The sequence below is a fragment of the Capricornis sumatraensis genome, chromosome 4 (assembly GCF_032405125.1).
Source record: "Capricornis sumatraensis isolate serow.1 chromosome 4, serow.2, whole genome shotgun sequence".
Taxonomy (NCBI): domain Eukaryota; kingdom Metazoa; phylum Chordata; class Mammalia; order Artiodactyla; family Bovidae; genus Capricornis; species Capricornis sumatraensis.
Window position 1 is genome coordinate 10628157 of NC_091072.1, and position 26801 is coordinate 10654957.

At 36.3% G+C, this 26801-nt stretch overlaps 1 protein-coding gene across 1 annotated transcript in view; it reads right to left on the reverse strand.

The window, feature by feature from the left end:
* Positions 1-26801, reverse strand: part of ADAM18 (ADAM metallopeptidase domain 18) — a 117782-nt gene that overhangs the window by 80154 nt on the left and 10827 nt on the right. The window contains exons 3-10 of the mRNA XM_068970500.1: positions 26560-26615; positions 23920-23998; positions 20580-20656; positions 18941-19118; positions 15502-15567; positions 10909-10980; positions 10541-10707; positions 9420-9501 (exon numbers count right to left, since the gene is read on the reverse strand). Of these exons, the coding sequence (XP_068826601.1) occupies positions 9420-9501; positions 10541-10707; positions 10909-10980; positions 15502-15567; positions 18941-19118; positions 20580-20656; positions 23920-23998; positions 26560-26615 (777 nt within the window). The remainder of the gene's footprint in view (positions 1-9419; positions 9502-10540; positions 10708-10908; positions 10981-15501; positions 15568-18940; positions 19119-20579; positions 20657-23919; positions 23999-26559; positions 26616-26801) is intronic.

Genomic DNA, 26801 nt, shown 5'->3' on the forward strand with positions numbered 1-26801 from the left:
GAAGAGGGGAAAGAATTACTTGGAAAGTAACAACAAACCTACCAGATATAAAGAAAGCATGAAAAGTGCTCTAAAGAAATGGAATTCTTCAACAGAGAATTCTGAGGAGGGGTATAACTGTATAGATCAGATAGTTAGAAAAGTCTATTTTTGGCATTGATGCTTAAGATGAGATAACAAAGTTTGGGAAATGACCCACCGTTATGAATAGTGGTAGCAAGCTTGTTTGAGAACCTGTTCAAAGGTTGTAGTATAATGAATGAAGTAAAGAAATGACAGGATGGAAGTTCAAGACACAGGCAAGGCCATAGTAAAGAATCTCGAGTGAGATGTCAGCACAAAAAGACTGACAATAGTGAAGAGTAGCATTTCATATGAATGAAATTTCATTCATTTCATAAATAAATGTAATTTATTTACGTAAATAAATGTGTATATTACATTTATTTAATAATTACATAATTTTTAGAACTTACAAATTACAAACAAAAATTTTTTAGAACTTCCCAGTTTTTCTATATCCAAAAAAATTATCATGAGTAAAATTTAATCCATACCCTAAATAAAGATATTGTGTGTGTATGTGTATGGTATAAAGCATGGTGACTACAGTTGATGAGACTGCAATATATACTTGAAAACTGTCAAGAAAGTGGGTCTTAAGCACTTTCATAAATAAAGTGGATTGATGGATATATTGATTAATTTTTGGAACCATTCCATAACTAGTATCAAATTATCACACTGTTCAGTTCAGTTCAGTTGCTCAGTCGTGTCTGACTCTTTGTGACCCCATGAACTGCAGCGCGCCAGGCCTCCCTGTCCATCACCAACTCCCATAGCCTACCCAAACTCATGTCCATTGAGTCGGTGATGCCATCTAACCATCTCATCCTCTGTCATCCCCTTTTCCTCCTGCCCTCAATCTTTCCCAGCATCAGGGTCTTTTCTAATGAATCAGCTCTTCACATCAGGTGGCCAAAGTATTGAAGTTTCAGCTTCAACATCAGTCCTTCCAATGAACACCCAGGACTGATCTCCTGTAGGATGGACTGGTTGGATCTCCTTGCAGTCCAAGGGACTCTCAAGAGTCTTCTCCAACACCACAGTTCAAAAGCATCAATTCTTCAGTGCTCAGCTTTCCTTATAGTCCAACTCTCACATCCATACATGACCACTGAAAAAACCATAGCCTTGATTAGATGGACGTTTGTTGGCAAAGTATAGTCTCTACTTTTGAATATGCTATCTAAGTTGGTCATAACTTTCCTTCCAAGGAGTAATTGTCTTTTAATTTCATGGCTTCAATCACCATCTGCAGTGATTTTGGATTCCAAAAAATAAAGTCTCTCACTGTTTCCACTGTTTCCCCATCTATTTGTTATGAAGTGATGGGACCGGATGCCATGATCTTTGTTTTCTGAATATTGAGCTTTAAGCCAACTTTATCACTCTCCTCTTTCACTTTCATCAAGAGGCTCTTTAGTTCTTCTTCACTTTCTTCCATAAGGGTGGTGTCATCTGCACATCTGAGGTTATGGATATTTCTCCTGGCAATCTTGATTCCAGCTTGTGTTTCCTCCAGCCCAGCGTTTTTCATGATGTACTCTGCATATAAGTTAAATAAGCAGGGTGACAATATACAGCCTTGACTACTCCTTTTCCTATTTGGAACCAGTCTGTTGTTTCATGCCCAATTCTAACTGTTTCTTCCTGACCTGCCTACAGGTTTCTCAAGAGGCAGATCAGGTGGTCTAGTATTCCCATCTCTTTCAGAACTTTTCACAGTACACTTTAATTATATAAATATTTTATTTGTCAATTATGTCTCAATAAAGCTAGAAAGTGAAAGTGAAAGTCATTCAGTTGTGTCTGACTCTTTACAACCCCATGGATTATACAGTCCATGGCATTTTCCAGGCCAGAGTACTGGAGTGGCTACCTTTCCCTTCTCCAGGGGACCTTCCCAACCCAGGGATAGAACCCAGGTCTCCCTCATTGCAGGTGGATTCTTTACCAGCTGAGCCACAAGGGAAGTCCAAGAATACTGGAACGGGTAGCCTATCCCTTCTCCAGGGAATCTTCCCTATCCAGAAATCAAACAGGGGTCTCCTGCTTTGCAGGAGGATTCTTTATCAGCTGAGCTATCAGAGAAGCCAATAAAGCTGGGGGTGGGCAGGAAGAGTTGTGTGGTGTGTGTGTTTGTGCATGCACATGTATTTGTGCGTGTACACAAATACAGGAAAAAAGTGGAGAAGAACAATGAATATGGTACAGTTTCAATAGAGACTTAGCATCTATAAGATAGAATATAATAGGTACTTCAGGTGGTGAAGAAGTTGGAGTCCACCTGGCATTAACAGAAGGTTTTAGCATTGGTTGGGAGTCTATGCTCAAAAGAAACTAAAAAGAGTAAGTTTGTGTGACTTTTAGACTGAGGACAAGTATAACAGACATGGGATGTGGGTTCACAGGGCAACTCAGGGCAAAATCTTTACTATTTCTAGCCTGGAAATATAAAATGTGAATATCAGGAAATTATGACTGCCAAATACACAAGCAGAAAACTTCAGAAAGAGGATAATCCGAATTCTGTCTCCCACATTTCTCGCTGATTTCTGAGACACTCGTACAATTAGCAGCCTCAAACTGAAGAGCTCAGCTGAGGCCAGAGCTGCCGTCTGTGAGGCTGAGTTGCTGTTCTGACTTTAACCAAGAGCACTGAACGACAAAACAAGCAAACAAAAATCAACCCTCGTCAGAGAAAAGAAGCAGAATCCACACTTCCTCTGAATGCTATAATGTCCAAGGTTTCAAAGAATATCATTAAAAAGGCCCTGGAAACTAAACCAGGATGTGAGCAACAGTCCATAAAACTAGCCTAAAATGTGTATTTTAAAAAATGAACTGTCTTCAGAAATGGAAAATATAAAGAGAAATCGGTGCCTGATGACAATTCTCAAAAATATTCCAAATACAGCCCAAAATTACTCAAATACCAAGAACCAGGAATATCTTGACTGCAGTCAGAAATGGCAATCAACAGAAAGCAAAACCAAGATGCATTTCCTGACAAGAATTTTAAAGCAACCACCATAAAAATGCTCCAATGAGCTATTACAAAAACTCTTAAAGGAAATTAAGAAATAGAAAATGTCATCAAATAAATAGATGATATAAAAAGAACCAAATTAAAACTTCAGAAGAGAAAAAATACAGTAATAAGAAAATAAACTTCAATAGATGAATTTAGTAAAAAAAAGAGATGACAGAAGGGAGTATCAGTGAACTTAAAGATTCATTAGTATAAATTACCCAATCTCAAGACAGAGAGGAAATAGCTTTTGAAAAAATTAACAAAAATACAGGAGCAGTAGGACAATGATGACAACAACAACAAAAACCTAACATTAATATCATTAGTGGCCCAGAATAAAAGTGCATAGCTGAAATATATTTGAAGAGAAAAATGGCTGAAAATCTCCTCAATTTGGCAAAAGACACAAATCTACATACTTCATAGATTCACAAAACTTCTAACAATAAACTCGAAATAATGCATGATCAGACACATCATAATTAGATGGCCAGAGAAAACTTAAATGTCTTGAAGTCAACCAAAGGAAAACAACAGATTGCTTACAGAGGAACAATGATTAATAAGAGTTCTCATCAGAAATAATGTCAGACAGAGAATGTAACACATTAGTTTTGAAGTGCTGAATACGACTTTCATCCAGCAAAAATATCCTTAAATAATGAAGATGAAATAAAGACATTCTAAAATGAAGGAAAATTAAGAGACATATTGCCAGTAACCAAGTTTTAAAAAAATGACTAAAGGAAGCTCTTCAGACAAGAAAGAAAATTATAATAAAAGAAAACCTGTAACATCAGTAGTGAAGAAAGAGGAACAGAAAATGTACTTTCATGGGTAGATAAAATAGACTATTTTTCATTTGATTTTTTAAAATTATGTTTAAAATTATAATTTAGTGTGTATACTTATTAATATGCTTAGAAGTAGTATTTAAGCAAACTATACTATAAAATTTCCCATTTTATGATTACACACATAATTTCAATCTAAAATAAATATGGTATTAACATTCCCATATTCAACTTGAAATACTAAAATGCTGGTAAACAAACTTGGGTGTATGTGATTGTGTCAGTGTGTGTGTGTAATCTCACTACAGAACATATGAAAAATGTTTTACAAAGAGAACTATTGAAAAACACTAAAAAGAGATAGATAGTTTATATAAAGAGACAGGATATATTTGTGTACTATACAGTATTTGTCACAACTATAATTACCTAGACACAGTGGGTTAATGTGTGGATAAAACTGTAAATAGAACTTTATTTACAATATAGGTGGTTGGCCAGATGTGGCCAATGGGTCATGCTTGCTTATTATGTCTATGATGAATAAATCAAAAAAAATACAAAAAATTGTTCTAGAAAAAATGAGAACTGTAAATGGCAACAGAGGACCAAAAAAAAGATAGATAAAACAGAAAACATATACTAAGTTGACAAACTGAAATATAGATGCATCAACAATTAGATTCAGTGCAAATTGTCTGAACATATTAGTTAAACAGATTGGTGAAACAGAGGAATGAACACATGGTCCAGCTGCTGACTGGAAGTTCACATAATATATAAAGACCAAACCAGTTAAGAAAAGAGATTTAACATATGAACATTCACCATAAGAAAGCTGGAGAGGCTATATTGATAACAGATGAAGCTAGCTTCAGAACAAAGATTATCATGGACAAAGGATATTGCAGGAATAAAAAGTTCAATAATAATCTTAAATGTTTGCATATCAAACATAAGAGCTTCAAAAATATGAAGCTAAAATAAATATAATTGAAAGAATAAACACACACATACATAATTTAGTTGGAGACTGCAACAACTGTCATAATTGACAAAAGCACTAGACAATAGGAAATTATTTAAAAGACATGAAAAATATTATCACACAATGTCTATAAAACTGGCATGTATAGAACACTCAACTAGAGCATTATATATGTCTTATGCAGTTTGTAACATATGTTGCTTAAACCAAGGTGTTCATGGACTTCAATAATTGCAAGGCTTCCCTGGCGGCTCAGTGGTAAAGAATCCACCTGCAATGCAGGAGACCCAGCTTTGATCCCTGGGTGGAAAAGATCCCCTGGAGAAGGAAATACCAACCCACTCAAGTATTCTTGCTTGGGAAATCCCATGGACAGAGGAGCCTGGCGGGCTGCATACAGTGAATGGGGTCATAAGAGTCAGACATTACTTACCAACTAAACCACCACCACCCATGACATGGAGTAGCACAATTTTATGCCCTGGAAAAAGTTAAGCCAATTGCTCAAGGTTGGGAAAAAGGATTAAAAAAAAAGGAAAAATTTAAAAAGAGAAAAAAAAAATAGATGAGTCAAAATGCTCTCATACATACTTAACAAAGTTTTACAAAGAAAAGGGAAACAAAAATATGATCAAGTAAACAATACATAAAGCTTCTAGGGACAGATGTAAATTAGTGTCCAGACTGAAAGTGCTTTAATATAACAAGCATGTTGCATGATAAAAGATACCATGGAAGGATAAAAAGATCTTAAATGTTTCCATGAAGAAATCAGCTGTTGAATCCTGACTTCAATATAGGAAATCAATCAGTTCAGTTCAGTTCAGTCGCTCAGTCGTGTCCGACTCTTTGCGACCCCATGAATCGCAGCATGCCAGGCCTCCCTGTCCATCACCAACTCCCAGAGTTCACTCACGTCCATTGAGGCAGTGATGTCATCCAGCCATCTCATCCTTGGTCGTCCCCTTCTCTTCCTGCCCCCAACACCTACCAGCATCAGTCTTTTCCAATGAGTCAACTCTTCACATGAGGTGGCCAAAGTACTGGAGTTTCAGCTTTAGCATCATTCCTTCCAAAGAAATCCCAGGGCTGATCTCCTTCAGAATGGACTGGTTGGATCTTCTTGCAGTCCAAGGGACTCTCAAGAGTCTTCTCCATAGATAATGCCTAATTTTGAAGCATCACTATGAACAAAGCTAGTGGAGGTGATGGAATTCCAGTTGAACAAATTCAAATCCTAAAAGATGATACTGTGAAAGTGCTGCACTCAATATGCCAGCAAATTTGGAAAACTCGGCAGTGGCCACAGGACTGGAAATGATCAGTTTTCATTTCAACACCAAAGAAAAGCAATGCCAAAGAATGCTCAAATTACCACACAATTGCACTCATCTCACATGCTGGCAAAGTAAACGCTCAAACTTCTCCAAGCCAGGCTTCAATAGTACATGAACAGTGAACTTCCAGATGTTCAAGCTGGATTTAGAAACAGTAGAGGAACCAGAGATCAAATTGCCAACATCCGTTGAATCATCAAAAAAGCAACAGAGTTTCAGAAAAACATCTACTTCTACTTTATTAACTGTGCCAAAGCCTTTGACTGTGTGGATCACAATAAACTGTGGAAAACTCTTCAAGTGATGGGAATACCAGACCACCTGACCTGCCTCCTAAGAAATCTGTATGCAGATTAAGAAGCAACAGAACTGGAAACAGAACAACAGACTGGTTCCAAATTGGGGAAGGAGTATGTCAAGGCTGTATATTATTACCCTTCTTATTTAACTTATATGCAGAGTATGTCATGAGAAATGCTGGGCTGGATGAATCACAAGAAGAAATCAAGATTGCTGGGAGAAATCTCAATAACCTCAGATATGCAGATGACAACACCCTTATGGCAAAAAGTGAAGAACTAAAGAGCCTCTTGATGAAAGTGAAAGAGGAGAGTGGAAAAGTTGGCTTAAAGCTCAACATTCAGAAAACGAAGATCATGGCATCTGGTCTCATCACTTCACGGCAAATAGAAGGGGAAACAATGGAAACTGTGACAGACTTTATTTTGGGGAGCTCCAAAATCATTGCAGATGGTGACTATAACCATGAAACTAAAAGACACTTGTTCACTGGAAGAAAAGTTATGACCAACCTAAACAGCTTATTAAAAAGCAGAGACATTACTTTGCCAACATAGGTCCATCTAGTCAAGGCTAAGGTTTTTTTCAGTAATCATATATGGATGTGAGAGTTGGACTATACAGAAAGATGAGTGCATAAGAATTTATGCTTTTGAGCTGTGGTGTTGGAGAGGACTCTTGAGAGTCCCTTGGACAGCTAGGAGATCGAACCAGTCCATCCTAAAGCAGATCAGTCCTGATGCTGAAGCTGAAATTGCAATACTTTGGCCACCTGATTGAAGAGCTGACTCATTTGAAAATACCCTGATGCTGGGTGGGATTTGGGGGCAGGAGGAGAAGGGGATGACAGAGGATGAGATGGTTGGATGGCATCACCTACTCAATGGACACGAGTTTAAGTAAACTCTGGGAGTTGGTGTTGGATAGGGAGGTCTGGCATGCTGCAGTCCATGGGGTTGCAAAGAATAGGACACAACTGCATGACTGAACGGAACTGCACTGAAATTTGAATACTCAAGGAATTCATTGGGCATATTACTCAGAAATATAGAGCAAAAGAATGAACAAACTATTTCTACACATATAAACATGAAAAGCCATCAAAGATGTAGTTTTGAGCAAATATGTTGTAAATACACACATTGAGAACACATACTCTATTATTTACAGAAAGCTCAAAGAAAGATCAAGTTAACCAGTGAGTAAGAGTCAAGATAGCAGGAGGGAGGATTTAGGAGTCTTCTGATTCTGGAGGAAGCACAAGCTGGAATCAAGATTGCTGGGAGAAATATCAATAACCTCAGATATGCAGATGACACCACCCATAGGGCAGAAAGTGAAGAGGAGCTAAAAAGCCTCTTGATGAAAGTGAAAGAGGAGAGTGAAAAAGTTGGCTTAAAGCTCAACATTCAGAAAACGAAGACCATGGCATCTGGTCCCATCACTTCATGGCAAATAGATGGGGAAACAGTGGAAACAGGGTCAGACATTATTTTTGGGGGCTCCAAAATCACTGCAGATGGTGATTGCAGCCATGAAATTAAAAGACACTTACTCCTTGGAAGGAAAGTTATGACCAACCTAGATAGCATCTTGAAAAGCAGAGACATTACTTTGCCAACAAAGATCCATCTAGTCAAGGCTATCGTTTTTCCAGTGGATGGATGTGAAAGTTGGACTGTGAAGAAAGCTGAGTGCTGAAGAATTGATGCTTTTGAACTGTGGTGTTGGAGAAGACTCTTGAGAATTCCATGGACTCTAAGGAGATCCAACCAGTCCCTTCTAAAGGAGATCAATCCTGGGTGTTCTTCGGAAGGAATGATGCTACAGTACTCCAGTACTTTGGCCACCTCATGCGATGTGTTGACTCATTGGAAAAGACTCTGATGCTGGGAGGGATTTGGGGCAGGAGGAGAAGGGGACGACAGAGAATGAGATGGTTGGATGGCATCACCAACTCGATGGACATGAGTTTGAGTGAACTCCAGGAGTTGGTGATAGACAGGGAGGCCTGGTGTGCTGCAATTCATGGGGTCGCAAAGAGTCGGATACGACTGAGCGACTGAACTGAACTGATCTGACCTATTGATAAGATTTTATTTCTTGACCTCTGTGATACTTATATCTATGTATAACTTGGCCAAAAACTAGTGTGCTGTATGCTTATGACTTGTGCAATATTCCCTATACATGATGCACCTCAATAAAACTTTTATTTAAAAGGAAATATACACTATGTTATATGCCAGGAAGGAAAGTTTAAAAACAAAAGGAAAAGGATTCAAAAGTGTAGATTATGCAAAGAATTGATTTAGTGTTTTCAGTAGTCTTGTAAAACCATTTTTATTTGTAATAAGAATATTTGCTTTATTTGATAAGATACAGTTTTGCAAGAAAAAGGAAGTAGTAATATGTTTCAACTTGTATACACCTTTTAACAAGCTATTCAAAATGGTTCTGAAATGATATATAAAGAAAGAACAAAACAAAACAATAATACATAGTTAATGGTTACATGTATTTGTAACAATAGTATAAAATATGCAAAAACTAGCAAATATGAAGTCATGCCTTCTGTTATTTCCTGAATTTGAAGGAGACATAACAGAAGGCTTTAACTTTTCCCTACGGTTACGTGCTTAGCAAATCTGATACAATGCTATCATCTTTTATGCCAGGCTGGTGAAGAGGTATAGTCATATCTCTTCATATCATTTCCCTATATTTGAAATTTATAATTAAATAACTGTCTGAGATTAAAATCATGTTGTCCGAACAAAATAATAATACATACCGATATAGAGAAAAAAATCAAGTTTACTTCACTATGTAAAATAATATTTATAAAACACAATATAAAGTTTAGAAAAAAAATATTCACAGAGAGGACACAAATTACATACCACAGCAACATCTGCATCATAGCTTCTATTGCATATTGTGCCAGGAAATGTTGCTCCCACATATTTAGGCTGTTTCCTGTAACTATATCATTTTAATGTTTCCTTTTGTATTAGCATGGTCATTCAGAACGATTCACAAGCTTATTTATTAAGTTAAATCTCCCATAAAATTTAAAATAAGTTTTCAAACATACTATTTTCAATCTGAATAATACCTAATATATTATACAAAATGCTCAAATTTTTGAAAACTATAATTCACCTTGATATCAATTTTTTTTCTTAACCTAAGTCCTTGACTTGATATAATTTTATTATATCAAATTCTCCTCAATTTCCCTTATTCAGCAATTTATTGTTTTGGTCACTAAAAATTAAAAGAAATTTTTAATTTATGGAAAATATTTCTTTTTTGATGATTAATTTTATTTATTTATTTTTATTTCTTGCCATCTAAATATAAGCAGTTTTTAAAATTATAGACAGGCATTTCTTCAGTCATGTCCTACTCTTTGTGACCCCATAGGCTGTAGCCCACCAGGCTTCTCCGTCCATGGAATTTTCCACAAGAATACTGGAGTGGGCAGCCATTCCCTTCTCCAAAGATCTTCCCAACTCAGGGATCAAACCTGAATTTCCCAACTGCAGGCAGATTCTTATCATCTGAGCCACCAGGGAAGCCCTAACCATATTACCAAAAACCTAAATGTTTCTTTATCGAACAGTAGACATGAAATGCATTCACAAATCGTAGGTAATATTTATTAACTGAATAGTATCAGTTTTACATCATTAATAAGTTGGAGTTTGTATGTATTCTGTCATATAGCTGATATTATAAAAGCTCATGAAAGACAGATTTTTTCATATAAATTATATTCCAAAATATTTTGGTCATATAAGTGATTCAGATTGTTTTTATTTTTATCATGTTTCCTACTACACTATCACCTCGATGGCAACATCTATATTTCACTTAACATTTTCAAAGGGGCCTACAGCAAACTGAAAAACACTATAAATGTTTTATAATATTGTTTATAATAAATGTTTAATAATATTATAAAATTAATGAAATTATTTATGTATATCTCTGTATTAATGCAGAATATTGTGCTTACATAAGTAAGAATGTTACATCGTGGGGCCGAAGGATAAGATAGTCCTGTTTCCATGCCAAAAATCTTTGTAATAAATCATCAGCCTCTCCAATGGTGGAAATTCGGTTTTTATCTGACCACAATTCCAAGGAGGATAATATCACAGTCAATTTGAACTGACTAAACATCTAAAAATAAGATTTATATTGTATATATTCAAATAAAATAAATCATTACATCAAAATAGTACATAAAAAAATAAAGTTTACTTGATTACTTTGGATATTAACCCAAATAAAGGACTTGAGGTCATTAATCTGCCATGATATAATGAAAAGATTTTCAATGACTTTTCATAAATTTACACATGCAAAAATGTTAAAACTTACTGCATTGACAAGGCCAATAATCTGGATAATTTTTTGTGTTACAGCCATCATTTCTGATCCCATATAATCATACTGAAAAAGAAATTTTTTATGACCTTTATTTTTTTTTAATTTTTATTTTTACTTTATTTTACTTTACAATACTGTATTGGTTTTGCCATACATTGACATGAATCCACCACAGGTGTACATGAGTTCCTAAACGTGACTCTTTTAAAAATGTGACAGCAATTTTGCTTGTATGATGAATATCTCTTGATGATAGCAAGTAGGAAAACCATAGAACTTGTGAGTTGAATTAAAATATACTAACATAAAGATAATAATATTTACCATAATGAAAACAAACAACAATAAAAAAATCATACTTAGCATTCAAAATAGATTCTCACTTGTTATATATTTTAAAGACACTGTCCAGCAGAAACAATTGAAATCATCAAGAGGTACTAAAATAACTTCACAGATCTGTCTATATTATAAAGGGATTTCTTGAAGTAGATATTTTCCAAAACAGAAGAAATCAGCCACATTTCCCATTGCATGCTTAATAATTCAAGAAGAGTAAATAAATATTAAAAATCATCAACATGCTCAAATAAATCTTTAGGAAGACAGAAATGTCAATGATGTAAAGTGAAAATTATGTGGCATGACTGATTCAAAAAGGTTTGATAAAGAACAAACTGAAATAGGGTAAAGGTGAAAAGAAAGAAAATATTTTTTTCTTTGAAACTGATAAAAAATATATTTTTAAAAACTATAGTCAACTTACAATATTATATTAGTTTCAGGTGTACACCATGGTGATTCAATATTTTCATAGATTATACTCCATTTAAAGTTGAAAAAGACTATCAATACCAATCACTTATAAGAAGATGGAAGAGCAAACTGCTACAGTCACTTCTGAAAATTATCAATATCGTCTAACAGTAATTTACATTAACCTAATGTCAGTGTTCTTGCCTGAAGAATCCCAGGGATGGGGAAGCCTGGTGGGCTGCCGTCTATGGGGTCGCACAGATTCAGACACGACTGAAGCAACTTAGCAGCAGCAGCAGCAATGACATAATAATTTCACTCTTATCTAGATACTCAAAAGACATTATGTTTACCAAATGGATATTTTTCCAAAAAAGAAATGCAAGTGACCAACAGGTACACAAAAGGTTTTCAACATTACTAACCATCAGGGAAATGAAAACAAAATCCACAGTGAGATTTCACCTCACACTGGTCAGATGGCTGTCATCAAAAAAAAAAAACAACAAAAGAAAAAAATAACAGCTTACATATGCCTAAGAAATCTGCATGCAAGTCAAGAAGCAAAAATTAGAACCAGACATGGAACAACAGACTTTTTTCAAATCCAGAAAGGAGTACGTCAAGGCTGTATATTGTCACCTTGCTTATTTAACTTACATGCAAAGTACATCATGTGAAATGTTGGGCTGGATGAAGCACAAGATGGAATCAAGATTTCCAGGAAAATATCAATAACCTCAGATATGCAGATGATACCACCCTTATGGCAGAAAGCGAAGAGGAACTAAAGAGCCTCTTAATGAAAGTGAAAGAGGAGAGTGGAAAAGTTGGCTTAAAACTCAACATTCAAAAAACTAACCAGTCCCATCACTTCATGGCAAATAGATGAGGAAACAATGGAAACAGTGACAGACTTTTTCTTTCCAAAATCATTGCAGATGGTGACAGCAGCCATAAAATTAAAAGATGCTTGCTCCTTGGAAGAAAAGTTTTGACCAACCTAGTCTGCATAATAAAAAGCTGACATTACTTTGCCAACAAAGGTCCATCTAGTCAAAGCTATGGTTTTTCCAGTAGTCATATATGGATATGAGAGTTGGACTATAAAGAACGCTGAACACTGAAGAATTGATGCTTTAGAACTGTGGTGTTAAAGACTCTTGAGAGTCCCTTGGACTGCAAGGAGATCCAACCAGTCATACCTAAAGGAAATCAGTCCTGAATTGGAAGGACTGATACTGAAGCTGAAGCTCCAGCATTTTGGCCACCTAATGTGACGAACTGACTCACTGGAAAAGACCCTGATGCTGGGAAAGATTGAAGGCAGGAGGAGAAGGGGATGACAGAGGATGAGATGATTGGATGGCATCACCAGCTCAATGGACATGAGTTTGAGCAAGCTTTGGGAGTTGGTGATGAACAGGTAAGCCTGGTTCGCTGCGGTACATGGGGTTGCAAAGAGTCGGACACGAGTGACTGAACTGAACTGACAAATGCTGGTGTACATGTTGAGAAAAGGAAACCCCTGTACTCTATGGGATTGGAAAACAGCATTATTGAAAACAATATAACAGTTCCTTAAAAATTAAAAAAAGGACTGCCATATGAATGACAATCCCACTTCTCAGTGTAGAGCCAAAGAAAGTGAAGTCAGTATCTCACAGAAATATCTGTATTCCCATGTTTGAAATGTTATTCACAATAGCCTAGATATGAAAACAACTTTAAGTGTCGTCAACAGTTGAAAGAATAGAAAAAAGTGGTATATATGTACAATGGGTGGAGAGGGCAACGGCAACCTACTCCAGTACTCTTGCCTGGAGAATCCCGGGGATGGCGGAGCCTGGTGGGCTGCCATCTGTGGGGTCGCACAGAGTCGGACATGACTAAAGTGACTTAGCAGCAGCAGCAGCAGCTGCATGTACAATGGGAGGAAGGCCTGGCAATCCATCCAGTGTTCTTACCTGGAGAATCCTATGGACAGAAGAACCTGGTGGGCTAAAATCCATAGGGTTGCAAAGAGTCGGACACAACTAAAGCGACTTAGTACAGTACATGTACAATGGCATAGTATTCAGTCACAAAAAGGAGGAAATTCTCTCATTTGCAACAACATGATAAACCTGGAGGGCATTGTGCTAAGTGTGCCAACCCAAGAAAGACAGAAACTGTGTTGTGTCATGGTATCACTAACATGTAGAATCTAAAACAAAGAAAACCAGTCCAATTTCATAGAAACAGAGAATAGAATTTTGGTTGCCAGAGGAAGTAATGCAGAAATGTAAGTCAAAGGGTACAAACTTTTCAGTTATAGGTTCTGAGTATCTAATGTGCAGGACAGTGACTATAGTTAATGATATGGTATTGTATACTTGAAAGTTGATGAGTTCTCTTAAGTGTTCTTACCACACACACACACACACGGAAAATACTGTTAATGCTGTGAGGCAGTGAATGTGTTAATTATCTTGGTCTTGGTAAACAATCTGCAACGTACATGGTCATCAAATCTTCACATTGTACAATGTAGCCATATACAATCATATTTATCAATTATTCCCCCCAAAATTGGAAAAAATATTAAGTCAATTGGTCAGCTGGCAAATATCTATCACAGTTCAAAGAAAACACTGTGACTGGAGAGGGTACAGCAGGTTAAGGAGAGGGCAAGGCAGTTAGGAAGTGTGGTCAGAGACCCCGGCCTGATCTGAGAATGAGAGGGTGGGTAGATAGTATTGTGCATCCTAGGCTAGTTTGGGATCCTAATTACATACATTTGTTGTTGTTTGATGTTCAGTCACTCAGTCCTGACTGACTCTTCTGTGGCCCTATGGACTGTAGCCCTCCAGGCTCCTCTGTCCACAGGATTTTCCAGGCCAAGAATTCTGGAGTGGGCTGCCATTTCCTTCTCCAGGGGATCTTCCTGACTCAAGGATCCAATCCACGCCTCCTGCATTGCAGGCGGATTCTTTACCAGTGAGCCATGGGGGAAGCTTCTTAACCATATCCAAGTCACCCCTAAAATTAAACCTTTTTACTTGGAAATAATCAGAAAACTACATACATTATGTCTTTAAGGAAGTTTTTCATAATGTTTAAAGAGAGAAGGCAAATAAAGCACAAAGTCCCAATTTATAGCACAGGGAACTGTATTCAATGCCCTGTGATAAACCATAATGGAAAAGAATACTAAAGAGGAATGTTTATAGTATTTAACTGATTCACTTTACTGTACAGCAGATATTGGCCCAACATTGTAAATCAGTTATACTTCAATAAAAAAAGAATTCTAACATGTATACTATCATGTAAGAATTGAATCGCCAGTCTATGTCTGACGCAGGATACAGCATGCTTGGGGATGGTGCATGGGGATGACCCAGAGAGATGTTATGGGGAGGGAGGTGGGAGGGGGGTTCATGTTTGGGAACCCATGTAAGAATTAAAGATTTTAAAATTAAAAAAGCAAAAAAAAAAAAAAAAATTAAAAAAATAAAATAAAATAAAAAATGTCTGGACTCTGAAAGATAAATTGGTCCAAATTGGCAGTTCCATGTTTTAATTTTTCTATATACATTTAGCAAAGAAAAAGTGTAGCTACCATTCCATAATCATTAGAAATATTAATTTTGAAACCCTTTGTAAGAGAGCTAACAATATAAAAAATTTCCATAAATTGATTTCATAAATTTAATACTTAGGAATGATTAAACATTTTTGCTGATGTTCTCTAGGTGATAGCAATAAAACATTAAACTTTAAGAAAGGGGAAAAAAATGGGAAAGAAGAGAGAGAGCAACGGAAGGAGGGGAAAGTTTGACTTACCAAAGCTTTTTCCACTATAATGTGCATTTCTAGATATTGGGGCAATAGTTCTGAAGAAGTTTTTTCCTGAAAAGAGAATTTATCAAATGTTAATATGTTTTGAATTTATTAAACACAGACAGTGACATGTAGAGGAGGCAAGTTACCTCATAAAACCCTCATGAGGTCTTAACTATAAAAATTAATTGCAAATCAGAAAATTAACTTGAAAACAAATTCCAAGTTTAAAGGAATCCCAGTGAGCCTGGTAGAGTAAGGTAGAAGTCTAGGTATTCACTATTAATACTGAATAAGAGAAAGTGAATAATTCCATAGCTCCAGAGCATAGGCTCTGTGTCCCATTTGATGCAATGTAATAATCCTTGATTGTGTCAAGTTCAGTTCAGTTCAGTTCAGTTGCTCAGTCATGTCTGACTCTTTGTGACCCCATGAATCACAGCATGCCAGGCCTCCCTGTCCATCACCAACTCCCAGAGTTCACTCGGACTCAAGTCCAACGAGTCAGTGATGCCATCCAGCCATCTCATCCTCTGTCGTCCCTTTCTCCTCTTGCCCCAATCCCTCCCACCATCAGAGTCTTTTCAAATGAGTCAACTCTTCACACGAGGTGGCCAAAGTACTGCAGTTTCAGCTTTAGCATCATTCCTTCCAAGGAAATTCCAGGGCTGATCTCCTTCAGAATGGACTGGTTGGATCTCCTTGCAGTCCAAGGAACTCTCAACAGTCTTCTCCAACACCACAGTTCAAAAGCATCAATTCTTTGGTGCTCAGTCTTCTTCACAGTCCAACTCTCACATCCAACATGACCACAGGAAAAGCCATAGCCTTGACTAGATGGACCTTAGTCGGCAAAGTAATGTCTCTGTTTTTCAATATGCTATCTAGGTTGGTCATAACTTTTCTTCCAAGGAGTAAGCGTCTTTTAATTTCATGGCTGCAGTCACCATCTGCAGTGATTTTGGAGCCCCAAAAAATAAAGTCTGACACTGTTTCCACTGTTTCCCCCATCTATTTCCCATGAAGTGATGGGACCGGATGTCATGATCTTCGTTTTCTGAATGTTGAGCTTTAAGCCAACTTTTTCACTCTCCACTTTCACTTTCATCAAGAGGCTTTTTAGTTCCTCTTCATTTTCTGCCATAAGGGTGTTGTCATCTGCATATCAGGTTATTGATATTTCTCCCAGCAATCTTGATTCCAGCTTGTGTTTCTTCCAGCCCAGCGTTTCTCATGATGTACTCTGCATATAAGTTAAATAAGCAGGGTGACAACATACAGCCTTGATGTACTCCTTTTCCTATTTGGAACCAGTCTGTTGTTCCATGTCCAGTTCTAACTATTGCTTCCTGACCTAGTCAGCTATAAATCATCAATTTATTACATCATTTAGTTCTCTAATGGTAATTTTTACAAGAGATGTATATCTAACATGCTGAAATACCATTTCACACATGGATATTTTAAAGGACCTACAATTTCTTCCTTGATCCAAGTGCACTGGTAACTAAATCTAAGTGTAAGGAGGGAACAAAGATGGCATCTGTCATAAAACAGCTTTTTGTTGTTGCTATTGTTTAGTTACTAAGTCAGGTCTGACTCTGAGACCCCATGGACTACAGCCCACCAGTCTTCTCTGTCCGTGGAATTCTCCAGGCAAGAATACTGGAGTGGGTTGCCGTTTCCTTCTCCAGGGGATCTCCCTGATCCAGGGATCAAACTTGTGTCTCCTGCATTGGCAGGTGAAGTCTTTACCACTGAGCCACCAGGGAAGCCCCACAAAATAGCATAGCTTACTATAAATAAACAAACAAACAAAAAAACTGGATTCAACTGGTAGAGCCTAGATTTACATTTTCACAGGGAAGTAAACTGCATGCATCTTAAATGTGTATATACTGAGATGCTGATTTCTTTTCTTGGTGTTCAAAATTAACTTCAAAAATATTTTGTATTTTGGTTGCTCTTACTGTGCTTGTATAAAAATGTAAGCCACTGTTGACAACCATGGATTCCAAATTGCAGCCTGGTTGAATATAATCACAATTATGTACACATCATAACCGATTTTCAGTATGTTTCTACACAGCAGATTTCATATTTTAATAACAGCGTTTTTTCCCCATTTGCCATTTCAAATTTATATTCTTATTTTCAAAATAATAAAACTGTATCTTTAATACCTGTGTTTTAAAATGAACTTATAGTCTCATTCATCATAACGTCACATGTAATTTTCAGTAATTGAACTTCAAAATCCATTCATTTCAATGGGTTACTTTTATTCTCTTCTTTAAAATCTTTTGTTCAATTTTTAAAAAATATGTATTGAATGATAGAATATTGCCAAAATAGATCACAGATCTCTTGTAATTCTCCCTGATGTTTACATCCTATGACTTACAGTACATTTTCAAAACTAGGGTATTCACCTGGTACAATGTGTATGTGTATAGCTCTATGTCATTTTCTCATGTGTATGTTTATATAACCACAACTCCAATCAAGATACAAAACTATTTTGTCACCACGAAGATGTCCTTTCTTGTACCTCTTTAAAGTCAATTGAGATTATACAGTCTGAGGAAGAGAAAGAAATCAGAATGATTTCAGAATGAACAGAACCTGTTCTTTTCCTGTGGGGCATTTTCAAGCAGACCAACATGTATACAATGGAGGTAATAGGGAGGAGATAGATAAAAGGGCAAAAAGGAGCTGCAAAGAACTAATGGCCAAAATGTTCCTAAATCTCATGAAAAAATTAATTTAAACATCCAAGAAGCTTAATGAACTCCAAGTAAGATAAACTCAAAAGGATCCAATCAAAGACACATCATAACAAAACTGTCATAAGGCAAAGACAGAGACTCTTGAAAGAATCAACAAAGAAGGGACACATCGTGCACAAGAAATCCTCAATAAGATGGCTAACATCTGATTCTTCATCAGAGACTATGGAGTCCAGAAGACAGTGAACTGAAATATCCAAAGTGATTAAAGAAAAACACCTGTCAACTAAGAATTCTATACTCAGCCTACAAATTAAAAACTTAATAATATACAAATGATACAGTATTTTAGAAGGACATGTCCCAGTAGTATGTAAACCTATATATCAAAATATTAAAAGCAATTTTACCAGGGCAGTGGTAACTAGTGTTTCCATATTCCTAATTTTACTCAATAATAAGCACTTTTGCTTGAATAAAAGTGAAAAACAAGAAATATTACATAAGACAACATACAACAATAAGCTTGAAATACATTATTGCATATTTCCATGTATTTTAGATGGAATATGGATGTTTTATATACCCATGTAGAAAAAAGATATCAAATGTTATATTGGTACTCAGCAGCTAAGTACCTCCTTTTCCTGATTAACACAATTCTATAGAAGTAATTTTATAGCACGTCATGACATCAGAATTGTTTCAGTTACCTGTGAGCTTAAATGGATTGCATAGGACTGATCTTTCTGCCAAATATTGCTGTAATTTTCTGTCAACACTGGTTTATCTGTATGGTCATTTTTCACTTGATAAATTATGTGCTCAAATCTCGCTGAAGATTCCAAAGGCTCAATGCCATAGCTTATATTTTCAAACTGAAGGAATCCCCTGAATATTTAGAAAACAATGACATAAAAATACCGCAAATAATCCCATCATCCTGCAAATGATTCCATCAGATTTATAATTCAAAATGCCATAAGAAATGAGCAACCATAGTGAGGAACATGTTTTAAAGTCACTCTCTTTTCCTACTTTTTTTTTCAGCTACCACTAGTAACTGAGTAACCACATCTGCCTCAGTTTTTCTCATGTATTAAAGAACTAAGTAAACTGAGAAGTATTTTTTTTTTCCCCATATAGCAGTCACATTCATTCAAGGTGTATTAAGGCCATGCATGGGGTTGCAAAGAGTCAGACATGACTGAGCAACTGAATTGAACTGATTTGCTCGAAACCAAGGCATTTGTTGAGAATTCCAAGAATAAAAAGTTCCTGTTCTTACAGAGGGACAGTGGATATATAGGATGGAGGTCTAAAAAGGCTGATATGTAGGAAAGCCACATTCAGAAAATGTCAAGTTTCTGAGTCAACAAATTCTGGACATCAGGAGATGAAAAGCAAAGGGAAGGTGGGAAGAATCTTTTTGCTCTTCTCTGGGCCTGTATCTTATAAACTGACCACCTTCTTCCTGCCACATCAATAATGAAAATCATCACCCCTGGCCTTTTACATCTGAGGTACCTTCTCAGCTAGTCATCTTACATCTGATACAAAGCACACCTACACTGAGAATGTACAGCTTGTGCTTAGTTAAGTAACTATTTAATGTAATTTTCCATAACTATTCCAGATAGCTGATACAAAATACAACAATAACATCCAGGAAGATGTTCTAAAGGATTTGGGGGGTGGGTGTGTTTGAATTTTTTCTTTAATGCATCTGTCTCTTTCTCCTCAATATCTTGAACATATCTTCAGTTAGGATTCCCTTGAGTGATTTGACTTCAATGGTTACTGCAAAGGCCCATTTATTAATATTAAAAACTAAGGCCATCATGAAGAAAACGTTCTGATTAGAAGTCTCCTTAAATATCCCAGATTTGTTTTGCAGCCACTAAATTTTGTTTCAAAGTATATCCTAACTTTTCATGTATAAATAACCTCAAAGATTCTGTTGTGTGTTACTCGCTTAGTCATGTCTGACTCTTTGTGACACCATGGATTGTAGCTCACCAGACTCCTTTGTCCATGGAATCCTCCAGGCAAGAATACTAGAGTGGGTTGCCATTTCCTTCTCCAGGGAATCTTCCCAACCCAGGGACTGAACGTGGGTCTCCTGCACTGCAGGCAGATTCTTTCCTTTTTAAGCCAATAGGGATGGGCTGTAACCCACCAGGCTCCTCTCTCCATTGGATTTTTTCCAGCAAGAATACCGGAGTGGGTTGTCATGCCCTCTTCCAGGGGATCTTCCTGCCCTAGGGATCGAACCCACTTCTCCTGTGTCTCTTGCATTGCAAGAAGATTCTTTACCCACTGTGTTATGGGGAAGCCCCAAGATTCTGTTACCTGAGTCCAGAACAGATGCTGAGTGTTACGACTGAATTTGGGAAACCTGCAATGTATCCTTGATAATGACAATGCATCTGAAAAACAGTACAGTGAGGCCAATAAATAAATTATTTATGCATTAACTGTATTGACAAATGTTATAAATATTCACAACATTTAAAAAAGTTGAAAGTAATAAGTTTGTGTATCATAAAGATTTATTAAAAGTGGTTTTCAACTCAAACTCATCCACAAAATTGCAGAGGAAGGTAAACTTCCAAACTCATTCTATGAGACCACCATAACCCTAATACCAAAACCTAACACAGATGTCACAAAAAAGGAAAACTACAGGCCAATATCACTGATGAACATAGATGCAAAAATCCTTAACAAAATTATAACAATCAGAATCCAACAACACATTAGAAAGGTCATACATCATAACCAACTGGGCTTTATCCCAGGGATGCAAGGATTCTTCAATATCCGCAAATTAATCAATGTAATACACCACATTAACAAACTGAAAAATAAAAGCCATATGATTATATGAATAGATGCAGAGAAAGCCTTTGACAAAGTTCAACATCCATTTATGATAAAAACTCTCCAGAAAGCAGGAATAGAAGGAACATACCTCAACATAATAAAAGTTATATATGACAAACCCACAGCAAACATTATCCTCAATGGTGAAAAACTGAAAGCATTTCCCCTAAAGTCAGGAACAAGACAAAGGTGCCCACTTTCACCACTATTATTCAACATAGTTTTGGAAGTTTTGGTCACAGCAATCAGAAAAGAAAAAGAAACAAAAGGAATCCAAACTGGAAAAGAAGAAGTAAAACTCTCACTGTTTGCAGATGACATGATCCTCTACATGGAAAACCCTAAAGACTCCACCAGAAAATTACTAGAGCTAATCAATGAACATAGTAAAGTTGCAGGATATAAAATCGACACTCAGAAATCCCTTGCATTCCTATACACTAATAATGAGAAAATAGAAAGAGAAATTAAGGAAACAATTCCATTCACCATTGCAATGAAAAGAATAAAATATTTAAGAATATATCTACCTAAAGAAACAAAAGACCTATATATAGAAAACTATAAAACACTGGTGAAAGAAATCAAAGAGGACACTAATAGATGGAGGAATATACCGTGTTCATGGATTGGAAGAATCAATATAGTGAAAATGAGTATACGACCCAAAGCAATCTATAGATTCAAAGCAATCCTTATCAAGCTCCATTCTGTATATGTACCACAGCTTTCTTAGCCATTCGTCTACTAATGGACATCTAGGTTGCTTCCATGTCCTGCCTATTATAAACAGTGCCGTGATGAACATTGGGTTACAAGTGTCTCTTTCAATTCTGGTTTCCTCAGTGTGTATGCCCAGCAGTGGGATTTCTGGGTCATATGGCAGTTTTGGTATTTTTCACAGAGTTAGAACAAATAATTTCACAATTTGTATGGAAATACAAAAAAACTCATATAGCCAAAGCAATCTGGAGAAAGAAGAATGGAACTGGAGGAATCAACCTGCCTGACTTCAGGCTCTACTACAAAGCCACAGTCATCAAGACAGTATGGTACTGGCACAAAGACAGAAATATAGATCAATAGAACAAAATAGAAAGCTCAGAGATAAATCCATGCACCTATGGACACCTTATCTTGGACAAAGGAGGCAAGAATATACAATGGAGAAAAGACAATCTCTTTAACAAGGGGTGCCGGGAAAACTGGTCAACCACTTGTAAAGGAATGAAACTAGAACACTTTCTAACACCATACACAAAAATAAACTCAAAATGGATGAAAGATCTAAACGTAAGACCAGAAACTATAAAACTCCTAGAGAAGAACATAGGCAAAATACTCTCCAACATATCACAGCAGGATCCTCTATGACCCACCTCCCAGAATATTGGAAATCAAAGCAAAAATAAACAAATGGGACCTAATTAAAATTAAAAGCTTTTGCACAACAAAGGAAACTATAAGCAAGGTGAAAAGACAGCCTTCTGAATGGGAGAAAATAATAGCAAAGGAAGCAAGTGACAAAGAATGAATCTCAAAAATATACAAGCAACACCTGCAGCTCAATTCCAGAAAAATAAATGACCCAATCAAAAAATGGGCCAAAGAACTAAACAGACATTTCTCCAAAGACATACAGATGGCTAACAAACACATGAAAAGATGCTCAACGTCACTCATTACCAGAGAAATGCAAATCAAAACCACAATGAGGTACCATTTCACACCAGTCAGAATGGCTGCAATCCAAAAGTCTACAAGCAATAAATGCTGGAGAGGGTGTGGAGAAAAGGGAACCCTCTTACACTGTTGGTGGAAATGCAAACTAGTACAGCTACTATGGAGAACAGTGTGGAGATTCCTTAAAAAACTGGAAATAGAACTGCCTCATGACCCAGCAATCCCACTTCTGGGCATACACACCGAGGAAACCAGAATTGAAAGAGACACTTGTAAGCCAATGTTCACCGCAGCACTGTTTATAATAGCCAGGACATGGAAGCAACCTAGATGTCCATCAGTAGACGAATGGCTAAGAAAGCTGTGGTACATACAGAATGGAGTATTACTCAGCCATTAAAAAGAATATATTTGAATCAATTCTAACGAGGTAGATGAAACTGGAGCTGATTACACAGAGTGAAGTAAGCCAGAAAGAAAAACACCAGTGCAGTATACTAATGCATATATATGGAATTTAGAAAGATGTTAACGATAACCCTGTATGCAAGACAGCAAAAGAGACACAGATTTATAAAACACTCTTTCGGACTCTGTGGGAGAGGGCGAGGGTGGGATGATTTGGGAGGATGGCATTGAAACATGCATAATATCATATGTGAAACAAATCACCAGACCAGGTTCAATGCATGATACAGGATGCTCGGGGCTGGTGCACTGGGATGACCCAGAGGGATGGTATGGGGACAGAGGTGGGAGGGGGGTTCAGGATGGGGAACATGTGTACACCTGTGGCAGATTCCTGTTGCTGTATGGCAAAACCAGTACAATATTGTAAAGTAATTAGCCTCCAATTAAAATAAATAAAATTATATTTAAAAAAATAAAAAATAAAAGTGGTTTTCAAGGAAAATAAGTATTTGACACATTTCTTTATTTTATACCAATGAGGTGCCCAGACGTGTTCTCTGGATGTGGATTTCATCCCTATCATACATGGAATATGAAATAAAATATTTGTATGAAACTGCCAACATGGAACAAGCTTATCCCAATGGTAATGGTAAGCCCACTTTAATAAGGAAATGTGTGGTAATGAATGTCTACAACATCTGGGTCTTACCTTAAAATATGAAGACTCAGAATGCAAAGATCCAGTTTCATTATATGTATAAACCAAAAAGTTCTGGGATACAAATGAGCTAAGGAAAACAAAAACTAAAAGTGGTTGAGTCATGAATTTACTATGAACATAAACATTTAAATAATAAAAATATGAGTAAAATATATAGGATTCATATAAGTGTATTCTTTAATTAGAGTAATTTTAGCATGCCATCACAGTGTAAATTCACTGACCTGGCATCTCAAAGAGTTTGGGCTTTCTTAACACCAGAATAGACTTTGAATCCTCCATATCAGATATTTGTGTGTGTGCCTACAAATGTCTTCATTCAACAATATTTGCTGAGTGCCAACAATCTGACAGATTCAATTCAAGGCACTGGGGTACAGCAATATAGAAAAGACAAAACCACAGTCTTTCTCACAATGAGAGACACACACTGCTAGTATGTTGAAAGTGAAAGTAAAACTGAAGTCACTCAGTCGTGTCTGAATCTTTGCGACACCACGGTCAGTAGCCTGCACCAGGCTCCTCCGTCCATGGGATTTTCTAGGCAAGAGTACTGGAGTGGGTTGCCATTTCCTTATTCAGTGCATCTTCCCAACCTAGGGAACAAACCTAGGTCTCCCACATTGTAGACAGAAGCTTTACCATCTGAGCCATGTTAAGTGATAATAAATAAGGCCCAAAGGTTGGTTGCAAATGTAGACAGGATGGCAAGGAAAGGCTAAGTGATTTGATTACTGAAGACCTGAGAAACAAGCCACTTGGATCTGCACAGATCTAGCAGGAAATGGAAATATCCTGAGGCAGAGATAGGTTTTGTACCTACGAAGACCATCTAGAGGACAAAGTACCTGTGGTGAATTATGGAGACAAGACAAGAGACAATAGTAAGAGGTGGTGTCCTAGAAATAAGAAGCCACCACTGGGAGATTCTGAGCAGGAAGAGTGCAGGATCAGACTATCATTTTAATAGAATCAGACTGAATGTCCTGTTGAGAACCTACTGTAGGACGATAAGCACAAACAAAGTGATCAGCTAGGCTGCAATAGCTGGATGATAGGCTATTATCCAGTAAAGACATGATGGTAGCTTGAACTAGGATTGTAGCAGTGGTGGAGGTCCAATTGCTGAATGCATTTTTAAAAAATATTTATTTTTAATTGATTAGTGATTACTTTAAAATATTGGTTTGATTTCTGTTTAATGCATTTTGAATGTCGATCACATGGGATTTAGTAATCCACTGGATGTGGAGGAAAACAAAAGAAAAACATAAGATGTCAAGAGTGACTCTAACATTTTTTTTCTGAGAAACTGAAAAAGTAGACATGCCATTTACTAAAATCCCTGAGGAAAAGACAAATTTTGAAAAATGACCAGAAGTATATTTTAGGCACATTAAATATGAGAATCACAGCAAACTCTTGGTTATCAAATAAGAAGTCAAATACACGAATGTGGCATTCGCTAAAGAGAAATACAGTAAAGATATAAGTTTGGGAGTAATCAATACACCCATAGAAGCAGATGAAAGAACCAGGTGATTGAGTATAGGTAGGGAAAAGAGGGGGATTGAAGAATAGCACCATGGAGTACTCCTAAGATGAGAGAGATGAAGTGGAATCAGAAAAAAACAAAACAAAATCTGAGAAAGACTGAATACACTGATAAGAGACAAACCAAGAGACCTGCTGTGTCCTGGAAGCCAAACGAAGAAACTGTTATAAGGAGGAGATGCTGCTCAGCTATACAAAATGCCGCTGAATGATCAAGAAAAATGAAGAATAAAAAGTAACGGGCATTTAGAAACATGAGGATCATTGATGACCTTACTAAAGAATATTTTTTTATGGAATGGTAGTGACCCTAAAGACCAACATGAGTTTAATGATCATGAGTTAGATGAGAATCGTCATGAATTAAGTAAAGAAAATTTTCTCAGGCCTTACTCAACCACAAAAATACAGGCAGACAAAATACAGTTGTTAAAAATCCATATTTTCAAAGATGTAGGCAAAGAGGCTATTTGAGTATATAAAATGTTGAAAAACACAGATTGAGACAGAAAACAGATTGCTTGTTTTCCAGAGTAGTGGCTGATAACAGACATTAAATGTGAAATGGTATGACAGGTCCAATGTGGAGAACGAAATGTTTTAAAACTGATTTATGGTTGAAAATTGTGATACTATATTAAACTTATAGTTATACACTTGAGAGTTTTATGATTATATGTATATACACATAATTTACCAAATAAAGTTGTTAAAAATAAATACATATATTATTAAAACCTCCACACAAAGTATGCAACTAGTTCAATTTTCTGCCAATAACCACATGATATACACATGTTTGATTGTATACTGGATATACTTGATACATAACTTGCAGTTCTTGAGTCGTGGATTTAAATGCTTACTTATTAATGCATAGATTTATTTGAAACTAACAAGCTGGAAAATAAAAATTCAAAGTTCTCATAGACTTAATATTCAGGAACTAATGAATCCAAAACTGAAAAACTAATTAAACAACCTACATTTTGCTGCATGCTTAAATTTAAATAGTGTACAAAAACATTTTTTTAAAAAGTAAGTTCTAAGCTTTAAGGGAAAATTATTTCTTACTGTTTTCTGAGATGCAGAGCATATGGTTTGTTATCAATGGTAATGATATAAGTCACCTAAAATAAAGCAAATAAAAGTAATTAAGTAAATCAGAAATAAATAAAAGAGTATTTTTCACTAAAGTCAAAAAAGACTCACCCAATCCATTTTTAAAAAGCATATATCCTTCAGACTATTTTGTTCTAACTAGCAAGAATTTTAAATTTTTAAATAAATTCAGGATGAGGGTGATAAATGTAGGG